Raw genomic sequence first — 15,305 nt, forward strand, 5'->3', positions numbered from 1 at the left:
CTCCCTCCTTTCACCTCTCCTTCCACTCTCCGGGTTATGATAGGGGGGATGTCGGCTCCCAGCAGGGAAGATGAAGCACACGCACACACATATCTACACACACATACGTACTCTCTTGTCTTGCTGTCTTACTTAATGTCTCTATTATCTCTTGCCATTTTTTTTCACCTCACATCTCGGCTCCCTGATGTGAAACGACACGCTTTCATCCCCATATGTCTCGTCTTCCACTTATGCTCAAATCCTGCGGCATTATAAAGGCTGAGGCACGGTGGGTCTCCACCTAACGCTGCATACATTTTGTTATGAATACAGACAAAAGTATTGGGACACCGTGTACCACTCTCCGACGCTCATGTGTAACAAAGAATGGCACTGATGTCATCGCTGATGTCATCACTATCGATGACGTTATGACAGTTAACAGCAGTTAACCTTATGGTTCATGAAACAGCATGGCAACCCGAGGATGCCCAGTGGCATACATTGTGGTCATGTCCAAGCATGTATACATCCCAGCGCTTTGTTTCAGTCATTACTTGGCGGATGCCATTAACGTCTTGTGGCTTTCCAAACACTGATCCTCTCCCTTGTGCTCCCTCATTCCAGTTTAACCGCTGCATCACCTCCCAGCTCATCAAGTGGTTCAGCAACTTCCGGGAGTTTTACTACATCCAGATGGAGAAGTTCGCCCGGCAGGCCATCAACGACGGCGTGGCGGGCGTGGAGGAGCTGAGCGTGAGCCGTGACTGCGAGCTCTTCCGAGCCCTCAACATGCATTACAATAAGGCCAACGACTTTGAGGTAAATACGGGGGGACGTTATGGGCGGAAAGTAAACCAACTAAACGGATTCTAGGCAGGAAAAATGATAGTATATGGGATATAGGTGGGGGTTTTTAAATTCTATTTTTTTGTGTGTGCTTTGTATGGTTTTGGGAGACTGAAAATGGAGCTTTTAAACAACTGTGGCCAGGAAAACTTCATTATTAGCATTTATGTGTAGATGGAGATGCGATATACTCTTTAAATGATGTCACAATGTCTTAACCGAATGTATAATAAATGTTTCATCATCCTTTTATACATACAAAATATAAAGTAATTAATTATCAACAAATATAATTAACAATTGTAATATATCATTACATTTTTTTCATATAAATATTTTGCAATTTTAAAGAAAATATTTACATTATATTTTCAATTAAAACCATGTATCTCCATGTTTTTTTTTTTATCTGAATACCAAAATGAATCCAAAATATTTTGGGGCAATGCTTGCTTTTCATCGCGCAGCAGCAATGTAAGATCTGCCAGTTTATATGTGATTATTAATGCACAGTATGTGTTTACTTAACAACAACGTTCCATGAGAAAACAACAAACAAATATACTTGGGGGAGGTTTAGTGTATGTGTGCCAAAATATAAATCTCACACTTTGTACTTGTGTTTTCATGCACAAGTGTGTGGAAGTTTTGGTATTTTTAAAGCTAGTCGTGTGTATGATGAGAATGAAGTCTCATGAAATGAGGAAGAACGCTTTACTGACTTGTTTGTCGAGCCTCTTCCCCCTCTTTGTTTCACTGTCTTTGTGTGTTTGAGACTCTTTTACTTCCCCGTCCCCATTTAACTCTCTTTTGTGTGTGTGTGTGTGTGTGTGTGTGTGTGTGTCTTCCAGTTTATTCTAAGTTGTCAGTAGGTAACTTCACCTTTTTGCGGGTTTTTATTGTGCACACTTCTCCTTTTTACCACCTTCGTGTGTAGGCTATTTCCCTTCTCGGTGTCAGCTGATCTTAAGAAGGAGCTGCTGGGGGGTTCGCACGTGTATTTGTTACAGAGAGTCTCCGCAAGAGTGCCCGTGTGTGTTTTGTTGTTGCTGCATTTCCCAGCAGTGTCCTGTTCACCTCGAAGGGTACAGCCATCCCTTGGATCAGGCCGAGCATGCTGGCAAAGCATTTCTCCCCCGTGTGTGTGTGTGTGTGTGTGTGTGTGTGTCACTTTGAGGGGGGAAAAATTTCACTGTTATCAAGGTTAAGCGTCCTACTGTTTTAGCGAGAGGAGGGGGGGAGAAGGGGAAAAGCAGGAGATGGATAGATAGGGTATGGAGGGTGAGAGCTCAGAGACAAAAGAAAGAGCATAGAAGGGGGGAGGGAGGGAGTCAGGGGAGAAAGAAGAGAGAGATGACGTACCGGATAGAAGTGCCCTTGCGAGCAGTGGGAGTTTTTGCAGAGCTCACACTTGAAGTGCTGCACTCCTCTTTCTTTCTCTTTTCCCCCCGTCTGTTTCTCTGTGTGCGTTATTTGTCCACTGGGGCTCTTTTTTTTGTACGTGCACCACAACACACACACAAACACTTTCCTCCATCCATCTTGCGTCCTCTAAAGGCTTTTGAAAGGCTCTGCCTGGCAGAAACACTTGTACTGTACATGAGGGCTCCTTAAGCCTAAAATCCATTAGAAATGGGCTGCGTAATAATATTGCAGTCATCATAAAGTACATACACGCGTCAAAAGAAGTTATGATGAGTGACAGACAGTGGAAAACCTGTTTGGGAGATGAGTCTCTTCAGATAATGACTAAACTTACTTTTCCGCACATAATACGTTCTTCTAATATTATTCTTGTTGCTTTAGCCATATTGTACTGAGCAGTCAGGACAATGACCTCTTTCCTATGTCGCAATACCTTCCATTTGCTCGCATTTTCTCTGACTGATACAACCGGTGGCATCACAAAAACAAATATCAAGGAAAAGTACCACACGTTTGGGTTTAGTAGCTCCTTTTTGACTGTAAAATCTGTCATTTTCTGTGTAAAACGCAGCAAATATCAATTGCAGTCGCAAAGGTGGGTGTGTGATGTTTGAGAGTCATTTCTGCTACCCTGTTGTGTTGAAAGCGATCATTACAATTACAAAGACAAGTTTGGAGTTCAACACCATTTTTCTGGAATTTTCTGCATAAAATCGTTCAGCAAGTCAGCAAACGTTAGCATATATTGTTGGACATCAGTGTTTTAGCTTGTTCTTTAGCTTTTTTGTGATACCACAGAGAAAAAGCAGTGATGGCAAGGAGGAGAAATGTGATGCTCACCAAAAGACAAAATGGAACTTAGTGTGCGAATGTGGCTAAATGACAATAAGTTGAAAACAATACTAAGAGTTAAAGTTGCCGTCCAACCAAAAAATATAAGAACACCCACCACCGGCTAGCATGTGTTACCAGTAGTGCTTTAAAAGACCAGACACAATTAGGAATTGCATCCAAATGAAATGGCGGAAGTTGTTGTGTTGTTCATGCTGTGGTTATGATAGGCTAAACATTCAATGTTTATTTCATCTGGGGGCCCAACGCAACCCAGTTAGTTCATTTGGGGGTTCCTCCGTATCCTTGTACTGCACTGACAAAAGTTTTATTCTATTTTAAATTGAATTATTATTTGATTTGATTTATTTATTTGATTGATTTATTTTAAATCAATTTTGAATATTTAAACATGAATGTTTCTTCTGTTTCTTGAGCCAGATAAAGTTCTTGAAATCCTCCTCGGGGATTACTTGACCTAACAAGTGAACGCTTTTACTGTAATTAAGAACATGAAGCAACATTTCATATAGTTTACCACTTTAATACTCAAATCTTTGCGATGAAAAGCACTCTCAGCTTCATCCCTACAACTACTGCATTCTCCACGGCTGACGTCGTATGTCTACGTTTGTTGTGACTGTTCTAACAAGTTCTTATGAGATGTTTGGAGGCCCCCGGAAATCTTGGCACCCAAGGCAATCGTGCCTAATGGTACGCCCGCCCCGTTCAATGATAGCTAACGTTAGTAGCTAAACTTTGCCAAACCTCTATCATTAGCTGACAACAAACATAACGTTGCTAACAAAATGTCACGTGAGGCATCGTACGTTACGTGAGTACACAATTGGCTGTGCCGTTTATTGTGACACTTGTGATCCTAGTTCAAACGTGGAGCTGGAACGGATTACTTTAACTGCTGTAGAATTGATTTGCCTGGGAAAACTAGGATGAAGATCACAAAATGGATTGCGTTGGACTTTGTAGCACTTGTGTAGTCTTCTCTAATCCAGCTACTAAATAAAGTTAGTGTAAACAACTTGTCAACCTGTGTTAATAACTTTCTTAGATGGATGTGCAAGTTTAAAATGCAGAACACCGGAGGGGAGGCGGTCCATCTTCCCCGCCTGGCACGAGTGCGTTCCCTCTTGGGGCATGAATAAATCGTGCGACGAGACTATCACTCTTCTCATGGCTGCTTGAAAACCGGTCGAAGGTGGAACAGCTTCCTGTATTTGCATACATAAATGTGAACATTTGCAAGAACAGGCGAGGACAGGTGAATAAGTCTTCTGTTGGGCGAGGAGCGGGGAGGTGAGGTGGGCCACTTTGTTGTTTTGCATAGGAAGGCTTTTTTGTGCGTCGGGCAGGTGTCTGAGAGATCCAGGAGCTGATTAGAGTTGAGGAAAATTTGCCCAGCCATGCAAATTCCAAACAAGCCAACCGCCTTGGTGGTGCGCACGGAGACTCTCAAATGTTTGTGTGGCCTTTGTTGTGCGTGTGGGCGTTGTTTTGTGCATGTGTGTGTGAGAGAGACCATGTAGCCAGTGTGGTGTTGCGTGGGTTGTGTGTTTTTTAGTTGTTTTTTGTGTGGGACTCCTGTGTGTGATATATATGTGCAAGTTTGTTAGGATTTACCGTCTTATACTCATAAGTGTGTGTGTGTGTGTGTGTGTGAGTCATAGAGGAAACGTGGAGATGGAGGATGTGATGTGTGGATCAGGATGCCCCCAAGGCCCTTTTCTGTGGATCTCTCCCCTTTCTCCTACACCTCCTCCTCCTCCTCCTCCTCCTCCTCCTCCTGTTCCTCCCCTACCTGCCTGCACCACCACTTGAAACGGGAGCCTACGCACATTCAGCACACACACACTGAAGTTTCCATTTGCCAGATTCTGCATCATCAAAGTTCCATCCACCTTGGTGGCGTCTTTGGAATGAATATGTCCTCTGTTTCAGTGACACACACACACACACACACACGCACATACACACAGACACACACACACGTCCATGGCCTTTCTTGTTTGATGCTAATCTGCTCTGTCACTGTGTTGGCCTAATACGCTCCCCATCTTCCCTCCCAGCTCCTCTTTTGTCGCGATTGTTTCCTCTTTTCCTTTCATATCCCTCCCTCTCCTCTCCCTCTCTTTTCCTTCCGTCGCCTCTCTCCTTTCATTCTTTCATCCTTCTCTTGCATGTCTTCCGTTATGCGCCCCCCCACCCCCCTCCTCACCACCACCTCCTATTAGGAAGTTTTAATGGCATAATTGTCACATTCCTTCTGGCACAATGAACACTAGCTGGTAATTAAAAGAGCTCGCCGTTAATTACCTACTTTCCCCTCCCTCCTCCTTTCTGATCCACTCTCTTCTTCCCTTTCTTCTCCGCTTTCTCACTCGCTCCGTCCGCCGCCATCAAAGTCCGGGCTCCACCGCAAAAGCCTTGACTTTGAGCAGGCAGCGCTTTCATGTGAGTGCAAACTCTCGCTTAGCGTCCTTTCCTTTCTCCCCCCTCCTGTGTGTGTGTTTGAACCGCCAATGACAACACACATCATCTTTCATGGGACAGGAATGTGTGTGTCCTGGTAATGGCTCAGAAGGGCAGGCGGCAGTGGGGGGGTCTGATAAAAAGACAGTTTTATGATGGTTATGGGAAACTCTCAGATTTCCAGGCTAGGCCAAGCTTCCTCAGTCAGTGGCCACTCCTCCCACTGAGGACATTTTAAAAGAGGAACGTCCTATGATCTCTTTGAGGTGTCGTGTTTCTCCGCTTCTTTTGTCCGTCCGTCCAGCTCAAAAGTCAGAATAACTTCTTGCTTTTTCCTCCATCTTTCCCAACTTTTCGTCCTCGTCTTCCACCTGCTGTCTCTCCATCCCCCCGTTTTCCCCTCGTCGGCTCGCCATCCATTACGGCGGACTGGAGAGAGCCGAGAGCAGATGCTGTCTGTCCAACCGCCGTGCCCCGTTGCATTGTGCGCTTCACCTCTCCTTCCCCCCTTGGTCCTCCCTCGATCCTCCTCTTCGCTTCCCTCTCGGGGCTCCATTTGTTCAAATTCCCGTTTTTCCGCTCCCGCTATCCCCCCTCCTTTCTCGACCTTTCCCGTTCTTTCTTTAAAAGGGACGGAGGGGGGATGTCGCCACGTAAGAACATGCTGCGTATGTGTGTGTGTGTGTGAGAGGAAAGTGGGTGTGTCTTTGACCGAAGTTTGACCTCGGGGAATTGGAGGTGAAAAGGTTGCGGCCGTTGCAGAGCGTGCACATGAGGACGTTGGGGTATAAATGCAAACATATTTAGATATTTATAGCATCGTCAGGCATACCGTGTCATCCGGTCAGGTGTGCTCAGGGGTTCTGCAAGACAAAAAAAGGAGATAAAACATTAGAGGGAGATGAATAAGACGGTGCTATAGATTTAAGTTCAGAGCTTCCAAAAATAAACCCAATACAATATGCCACTGGCACTCTTATAAACACTTAAACCTATACACTCTACGCACCTCAGCAGCAATCTACGGTCCACTGCAGAATAGCACCAAATGTTAAACACAGACTTAAGTACAGACAAGTCGTTTGCATCTTGTGTAGGTTATTTTGACTAAAATCAGTCGTGACATATTCCAGCTGTATCGCCAAATGATCTATTTGTCTTTAAAGCGAGCAAAAAGCCGTGGAAATAATCGCTACTGAACCCTTCATAAAACCTTTATTAACTGTAACAGGCCGGTTTAAAAGAGCATTTTTACATTCTTTAACTGTCATATACCCCAGTTTGTCAGTAAAGTGTAAAAAGAAGTTAGTCGCTGGGCTGATCTCGTGCATCGTGCTAGAAGCTGTCTTATGGCCCTTTAATTCTCGTGATGACAAGAGTTAAGCGTGGAAAAGAATGGCGAGCGGGATCATCTGCTTCCCGATGAATAGCCGCGGGCTATTGAGGGCCCCCACTTGATGTCCTCTGACAGGTCTTTTCATCACCATGTGGTCCCTGTGTGTGTGTGTGTGTGTGTGTGTGTGTGTTTATTTGGTGCACTGCTTCAACAAGCATATCTCCGTGCGCGTGTATATTAATCGTAACATATTAATCACAGATACATGTTCAGATCGTGCCTGCTCACACACATCCTGTACATAGAAACCACTTCCCAGTTGTTAACTTCCTCCTCCACCTTCCTCCTTCTTCTTCTTCCCCTCCTCCTTCTGTCCCTGGTCACCTTGTGACGGGCGGCCTGCTCTTCTGTGGCACAGCTGCTGATTATGTCATTATTTCTGGACCATTTTGGTCTCCCTCCATGTGCGCGTGCATGTGTGTGTGTGTGTGTGTGTGTGCGTGCGTGAGAGAGAGACTAATGAAGCGTGGCGAAGGGACCGATGCCAAAATGACCAGGGCGTGCATCAGAGCTGCAGATGCGTCCAAGTCCTATCGCCCCCAGTCCTCCCCCCTTTTTTCCTTCTCTGTCAATCTGCATCCTTACGTCTTATTCCTGCCATCATTTATTGTTTGCCCCTCACCCTCCTCTCTATTCTTTCCCCTCCTCTCCAGATGTCCTCTTCCCATCTTCCAGACTCCCTCTGCTTTCCTTTCTTTCCTTTCCGCCTCCTGCTCCATCGGCCTCCCTGACTTGCTGACCTCCAGAGGCCCCCCCCCCGCCACCTTACTCGACTTTGTGACCCCGCTCATTGTGGCCTCTCTCTCCCCGCAGCCTGTGTTGTTGTTCCTTGCACCAAACGATGTGTTCAAGGGATTGAACTGGGATTTCTGGGCTCACTACTGTTTGTAATTCTTCGGCGTATGTGTTGCAGGTAGTTCTCAGGTTACGTACGAGTTCCATTCCGAGACTGTGATGTAAGTAGAGTTTTGCTGTAAGTCAGTAATCATATGCCTGAATTAACTCACACTGGACACAGAGCCCATGAAAGACACGTACAATACATCCATCCACCCATCTTCTGTGCCGCTTATCCTCACTAGGGTCACGGGTAGCTGGAGCCTATCCCGGCTGACTTCAGCCGAGAGGCGGGGTACACCCTGGACTGGTTGCCAGTCAATCGCAGGGCAATGTACAATACAGTGGTAAAAATAAATACAAGGAATAAATGAAACAGGAATAAGAAAAGGATCACTAATGGAAGCACTTAACGACTATTCATCAGTCATGGCCGTGCGTACTTAGACAGGCCTAGGAAGTTGCTTGAAGTATATTTGGCTATTTTTGTCAGCCAAAAAGACAGCCTTAGCTCAGGTACCGCTTGAAGGATGAAGACTTTGGTTGTGGTGTTGATGAAGTGTTTTTGGGTTTCGGTGGGGTGAAGTGGCGACTGAGCCAAGAAAGTATGACGAAACAAGGATAACTGGTGCGCTGGTAATGCTTCCTGGTTGTCTTTGACCTTGCCCTGCCCTTGACTCGGAGCACCTTGAAAGCAGCTAATGTGATACCACTGCTCATGCTCACACACACAAAGACACAAGAGACCCGCACACACATGCATGTGGCCGCAGAAGCGCCTCAAGGGCTCCACGGTCTCGAGGCTATCAGCGGGCTGAAGGTGGCTGCTGTTTGCTCAGCTTTAAGGCCCCTTTCCTGTCCCAGCATTCACCTAAGAGCGTTCAAGACTTCCTGAGTGTGGAATCTGAACTTTATGAGGATGGGGAGCACCGTTTGGCGGGATTAAAGCCAAAACTCTCCAACGCTAGAACTGTTTCTCTTCCTCAGCAGTTAGTTGGACCCTTCGTCCAGTCTTATCAGTGGAAGAGGGAGTTGCAGAAAGACTGGGGACATGGGTTGTGTTTGTCCAAAGTGACAGTACGGGCCAAGGACTTATCAAGGCCTTTGTAGATTATTGATCGGAACAGATATGTGAGGCAAAGGGGCCTATGTGTTTTTTTGTGTGTCAGAGAGAGTGGGGGAAGCTCTGCTTTGAATCAACGTTACTGGCCTGCTCAACTTTACGGCCGTCAAGCCCCTGGAAAACACAGAAAATGTAATAACCTCAGATTTTTTAAGGTGTTTGGGCCTTTTGTCCACATGAAAACTGCTTTTGAGGTCACTGGATGCTAACGTCTTGGAGAATCCAGCCAGCAAACTGTTTGTTTTGATAATGGAGTAGAGTAACGTATACTCGACTATCAGATAACATGTGTGAATCCCCTTTTTGTCAGTTTTAGGTCTTCTGCTAGTTAACTGTCTTCACTGTAATTGGCTAGGATGACTTTGCTGTTAGTGGTGACAGCACCACCTGTTGCTTTGGCATACACTTAACAGCAGCCGGCATAGAAAGTCATGAATTTAAAAAGAAGCACAATGTTAATGCTAGCCAAAGATGTCTATATACAGCAGTGTTTACTGCAAAAATACTACCAAAGGTCATTTAAACTGGTTGCTGGGATCGGCGCTAGCATACCCGCGGCCCGGGTGAGTATAAGCGGCATAGAAACGGATGGATGGCTAGACAGAAGCACCCTGCTGTGTTTAGAAAACGGTTGCTCCAAAGCTGAAAATGGAACTCGCATTGAATAGCTCCGATGTAGAGCGGCATTTTTAAAAACACCGATGTGCTGTATGTTGAACTGTTCAGGTGTTCGGGGCTTACAAAAGCAGTTCATGTCCAAGTCTACTGTGACCAAAAGCCATGGGAAGTGTGAGTGTTCCCAGCCAAAGTTCGGGTTAGGAATTAACCCGGCTGGCCATCAGGGCCTATGTTGTGTTCCCTGCATTTCATCCTTCAAGGCTACAGCTAACCCACACACACACACGCACACACAAGCAGGGCCTTATCTTCCAGGGTCTCGTCTTGTTTGGCCAATGCTGTGTAAATAGAAGGTGCAATACATCTCCTGACAGTTCCCAAAAGCAAGGGGGTGAAGCACGTTGACCAAACAAACAGCCAACCCTGAGTCACCAAGAGAGAGGAGATTTCTCAGGCTTTACCCAAACACACACACACATACACACACTTACGAGCAGGGGTGTGTAACAGTAGCCTCTCTGAAGACTTTGGCCCCCCTGGCTGCCTTTTAAACGTTTGTCTAAGCAGTCTTAAGACAGGGGCCGCTGCTGGAGTGAATAGCTCCCAGCAAGCCGACCACAGGCTCCTATTGTCCGCCGTCATATTTTATTATTTCATCAAAAAGCAGGAAATCCGATTCCCTCCCTCCTGAAAAAGAGCTTATCCTCGTGTCTCAAAGCAACCTGTCATGAGGGAGGTGGAGAGGGCTGTGTGTGTGTGTGTGTGGGGGGGGGGGGGGGTTGATGGGGGTACAATGAATGAGAGTGATTAACTGCCTCGTCGCTCGTCGGAGAAGCCCCTCATTTTCTTTCATCTTTCTGTCTCCTTGATTGGTATTTACCCAACAAGGACCATGACGGACAGCACACATGTGCAAGGACTCCCCCCAATGGTAGTCCTCAACACATTTTGTGTTACAGTGGGGTACAACAATATGTCCCCTCATGAAGGGTTCGCTATTTTGGAGTTTAACACGTGCTTTACCCGAGGTTGACTTCACAGTCGAGGTGCTACCGTCAAAGGTAATCTTTTGTACCCTTGACACAGGACTGGCAAAGCTTGGCAAAAGTGCCACCAGTTGACCCAGGAGCCCCATAATTAGCCCCGAGGGATACATTAGTGTAGATTGTACCTACAAACTTACATGTTTTCTGTTCATGTTCTATTCCTGACAAGACAAAGGAAATGGCTTAGGAAAAGGAGTAGGACATTTTTAGCAGGACAGTGCCGATCCACCACCGGTTTGATCATGACGGCAACAAAAACAAACGCACTCCCCTGAATACACTCCCTGCTCTGTTTTGCCCAGGGCAAAAAAGTAAGGACGCAAAAGGACATTGACTTTGAAATTGGCGGATGGAATCTCAGTCACCTTGTTTTGTCTCCTCCCTCCTTTGTACATTTATCCTTTAATTTCGGGGTTCTGCTGAAAAGGAGAAGCCCTATGAAATATGTATGAAGTGATTGTGAGCCACGCGATTGGCCCCATTTCGCGGACAGCGGAGCGAATGAGCGGCCACACTGGATAATCCCCCACAATGCCTCTGGAACAAAGGCCCAACAGCTGACCCAAGGGAGGGGGGCGGGGGGTGTGGGGGTGTCCGAGCAGGGACAAACACTTCAGACTGAATGCTCTCATACATAAAGTATCTCACAAGTGAGGACACCCCGCACGTTTCAGCAGCCATTTGTACAGCAGTGCAGTCGTCCCTTGTTGATTGCAGTTTACTGACCGGAGCTGCACCGGTTGTTACTGAAATCCTCTTCCACTCACTCCTCCGCCTTCCTTAAGGATGCCCCAATTGGGTACAGGTGTGGAGGAGACATACCACCCCGTCACCTTCAGCTTCAGCTTTGTCAGCAAGGCACTTGGAGGCACTTGCTCGGGCTCCTTATCATGTTTTAAATCTGACACGTTGGCCGGTTATCGTGCTCTGCTTCAGAATATGACAGTACATGTTGGAACTCATGTGTCGCCGCAAGGAACCGCAGTTCCCCCGCGTGCCAGCAGCACTCGTGCAGCCCCAGACCGTGATGCTGCCACCACTATGTGGCGGCGTGTGTCGCCATTTTCAGTGCCGCTATACGAGCTGTACACTGACTACTCTAACGTATATCCACGTTTCATTACTGTAGTGTTGTCGCTTAAGTAACACAAAACAATTTATTGGACTGTTCTGTCACTCCGTTCCCTCCATCTTCAGACTCTTTGCAGCCCCTTTCGTCCCTCGCCATTGCACTCAGCCCCCCGGCCCCCCACTCCACCCACAGCCCCACACCCCCGCCCTTAGTCAAGAGGATCTGAAATACCAATACCCTTTTCTCCTTGACATTGCTTTCTCCTTGTAGTCAGCGTTTTGCTGTCCTTTTATAGTCAAAACGTCAGGAGAAATTCCATGCAGGAATATTGTCAGTGACGCGGCACTCCCGGTGTCTCACGGCTGATGACGCTGTCCTCTGCAGTGTCACTACACTCCCCCTAACGACCCAAACAAGACATTATATCGTTTTATATTCGCTCGAGCATACACACGCCACAGTCTTATTGGACATCCTGTAACACACACACGCACACACACACAGGCTAACGGATGTGGTAGCCTCCATTCATCACCCAAAGGGGGGGCGGGTAGTCGTCCCACGTGTGTTTGTGTGAACAGGCATGACTGTTAAAGTGTGTGTGTTCCGATGGCCACTAACCTTGCTGTGTCCTGACACTCCTGATGAGTATCTGCAGGACACTGGAGGAGCGCGGCACTGTAAGGCTGTGATGTGCGTGTGCGTGTGTGTGTGTGTGCGTGCGTGCGTGTGTCGGGAGACAGTCAGCATTATCCAAGCAGGTGACCCCTGAAGGCTGAGTCGCCCTGCAGCTTTGGACTGAGGAAGGAGACTAAAGCCAAATAGCGGCAAGTGTGTGTTGAGCAATATGTCGCCTCTATCGCGGTACAGGATGTGTCATCTCCTTGGCACAAGGAGGTGTGTGCGCTTGTGTGGCTGCATGTGACAGCGTGTTGGCTGGCAGGAAGGTGTCAGTGATCTTTGCCAGGCCCATCATGTCCATAGTGTGGCTGAGCGCTACTGTCAGGGACGGTGAACGCTAAAGGGCCGGCGTGTCTCCTGGTTCCCAAAGCATTTAGTACTTCCTCTTTCAGCGGCACCTCGGTGACACTCTCCACTCTCTTGTCTTGTTTTTTTACAGTGAGACGCATAAAGATGTCACGCGGGAAGGGAAGTGGGCGTTGTGAGAAAGCTGACAATTCGCAAGAAGTGATTTTGCTCAGGTCGAAAGCCTGGATTTGCTTTTAAGGAAGTAGAAGGTCGGGATTTATGGTACATGACACCGCAGCTGACTACGGAATGAAATAACACTCCTACTGCCCACCTGCACAGTCTAATGAGATCCAATAAAAGAGTTGTATGAAAACACAGCTTTTACAATCTACGTAATCGAGTTGGTTTGAATGAAAAGGGGTTATGGTTTTATTGCCATGCGTTATTTGGAGAATTTAAAAAATGAAGCTTGCACCAAAGAACTTTGTACACTTTGATGTGGATCCACTCAGTAATGCATACAAATCAAGGACAACATATTATACTATTTTTCACAAATGCAATACGTCCTAGAGGTCCCACATTTCTGTTTTTCCAGCTGAAAAATGAAAGGACGCGAGGGCCACTTTGGTATTCTGTAACGCAACACATGTAGCGTCGATATGCATCTCAGCTTCGTGATATCCAGGAGGTGAAAAAGAATTGTATTAGTATCAGCTTCGGTCTTTGCTCTTTTTTCCAATTTTTGCTGTTGTTTTTTTTTAAATGTTCAAAATATTTCAACTTTCTTCTTAAATAATCTTTACTAATTGTCTTTCATAAATTGTCATGATTTTTTGCAATATTCTAATTACAATAATAATAAGAGCTCCAGGCTGCACTTCAGAAGTGTAGCGAAGCCTGAATTTTTGCCAAGCTGTCCTACACGAAGTGGTGGGTGTACACATGGGCAGCCTCATCTAGCGAGGGACAAAGGCAGTAAAGTAACCTATTTTTTCCTTCACGACGTCATGAAAACCCAGAACTTCGGGGGCAAACAAGCGAGGGATGTGATGGATTGTTCTGACGTTTGGTGCTGAAAGTCTGTTTTGCCTTTAAGTCATGTCCAAGAGTTGGCAATGTGAGGTTTGACGTCTTTCAAATGATAACTTCATGTAAGTTTTAAACGCAGGCAATAATAGGAAAGACCTGAATCCTAGTTGTCTCATTTCCAGGTCCCCAATCGCTTCTTGGAGGTGGCGGAGATCACGCTGAGAGAGTTTTTCAATGCCATCGTGGCGGGCAAAGATGTGGACCCTTCCTGGAAGAAGGCCATCTACAAGGTGATCTGCAAGCTGGACAGCGAGGTCCCTGAGATCTTCAAGTCTCCCAACTGTCTCCAAGAGCTTCTACACGAGTAAACCCGATTTGTGCTCGCTCCACAACACTTTGCGCTTTTTTGATTTTCTTCATGGAGCATTATTCTCTCTTGATCGACTTCCCCCACTTTATTGCTTTCGTTTTTTAAAAATTTCTTTTGAAAGTTATGAAGTAGCATTCCCGATTTGAAGCCTCGGCGTCCGTTCCTCCATGACGTAGTTCTTGTGTTTGTTTTCTTCTATGAGAATTTATTATTATATTGGTTTTGCTTTTGCTCCTGATGAACTGAGAAGATGTTTTTTTGGGACCGCTTGACTCCTCATCCATTTGGCCTGCTGTAGGATCAACAGACTCGCATTGAAGGAAACAGCCTGTGTTCCGTAGCGAGTTCCATGCGGTCCATCCGATGAACTGGCCCCGCAAAGTGGGCGCCCCTGAGACTGCTGTCCCCAACTGGACGAGCGAGGAGGTAGACTGGACTGTAGTCTAAACTGGGTCTTGGACTGGTTTCAAATAGCTACTGACCTCTACCCTGTTTTGAAGTGCTTTCCCTGCAAGTGGGGCATTGTGTTTATTGGGTGTACATTTTTATTTGATCATGGATATTTCCGTTCTGTATGATGATTTTATGATTTGTCACCACCGCTTTGCTGAAAGTTGGCACTTGAAGATTTGTTTGTCCCCTCTAATTAATGCCCTTGCAGACAAAAATAAATTATTCCTATTAAGAGTATTCAAAGAGAGTTTAGATTCGGGGTTTTTTCATGTCCGTTGCTGGTTGACTAATTGAATTTTTCTTCTTACAAGGCATTTATTTGTAGAGTTTCCTGCAGTGTGCCTGTGAGACAATGATGGTGGAAGTAGAGTTTCAAAGAGCAGACATGTGCAGAGGAAGCGTGGCCTTTTGTCTGCCGCCCGTCTTGTTGATGGCTGTGTTTCCTTGGCCGTTTTCAATTTTGCCACAAAGCACTGGGAAAAAAATGGTATTGATCTAATTGTCCGTTGGTGACTGTACGCACAGGCTCTGCAGTGTTTTTGTCTTTTATATACTCTCATCGCTCTATTTTCCACCGAGCGGGCAGCCTTTCTTCTACGGCAGGATCTTGACGTTATTTCAATAGCAGTTGATACTTGAATATATCCGAATACTGAAGTACAGTTGAAGAGAAGGAGGGGGAAGAAAGCTAGAGCATTGGGTGTTCATTCATTCCCCCCCCACTTACTTTTTCCCTCCGCTCACCTGCCTTTGAGTGATCCAGCTCCTCTCTGGAGGGAACAATATACGAGGTCGAAGGTGAGCGTTTTTAC

At 46.2% G+C, this 15,305-nt stretch overlaps 1 protein-coding gene across 3 annotated transcripts in view; it reads left to right on the forward strand.

Moving 5' to 3' along the window:
* Positions 1 to 14,721, forward strand: part of LOC129171918 (prospero homeobox protein 1-like) — a 28,038-nt gene extending 13,317 nt beyond the window's left edge. For all 3 annotated transcript variants that reach the window (XM_054761063.1, XM_054761064.1, XM_054761065.1), the window contains exons 4-5: positions 610 to 804; positions 13,853 to 14,721. In XM_054761063.1, the coding sequence (XP_054617038.1) occupies positions 610 to 804; positions 13,853 to 14,038 (381 nt within the window). In that variant the 3' untranslated portion in view covers positions 14,039 to 14,721. The remainder of the gene's footprint in view (positions 1 to 609; positions 805 to 13,852) is intronic.
* Positions 14,722 to 15,305: the final 584 nt, after the last annotated feature.

This window comes from Dunckerocampus dactyliophorus, chromosome 19 (genome assembly GCF_027744805.1).
Source record: "Dunckerocampus dactyliophorus isolate RoL2022-P2 chromosome 19, RoL_Ddac_1.1, whole genome shotgun sequence".
Classification (NCBI taxonomy): Eukaryota; Metazoa; Chordata; class Actinopteri; order Syngnathiformes; family Syngnathidae; genus Dunckerocampus; species Dunckerocampus dactyliophorus.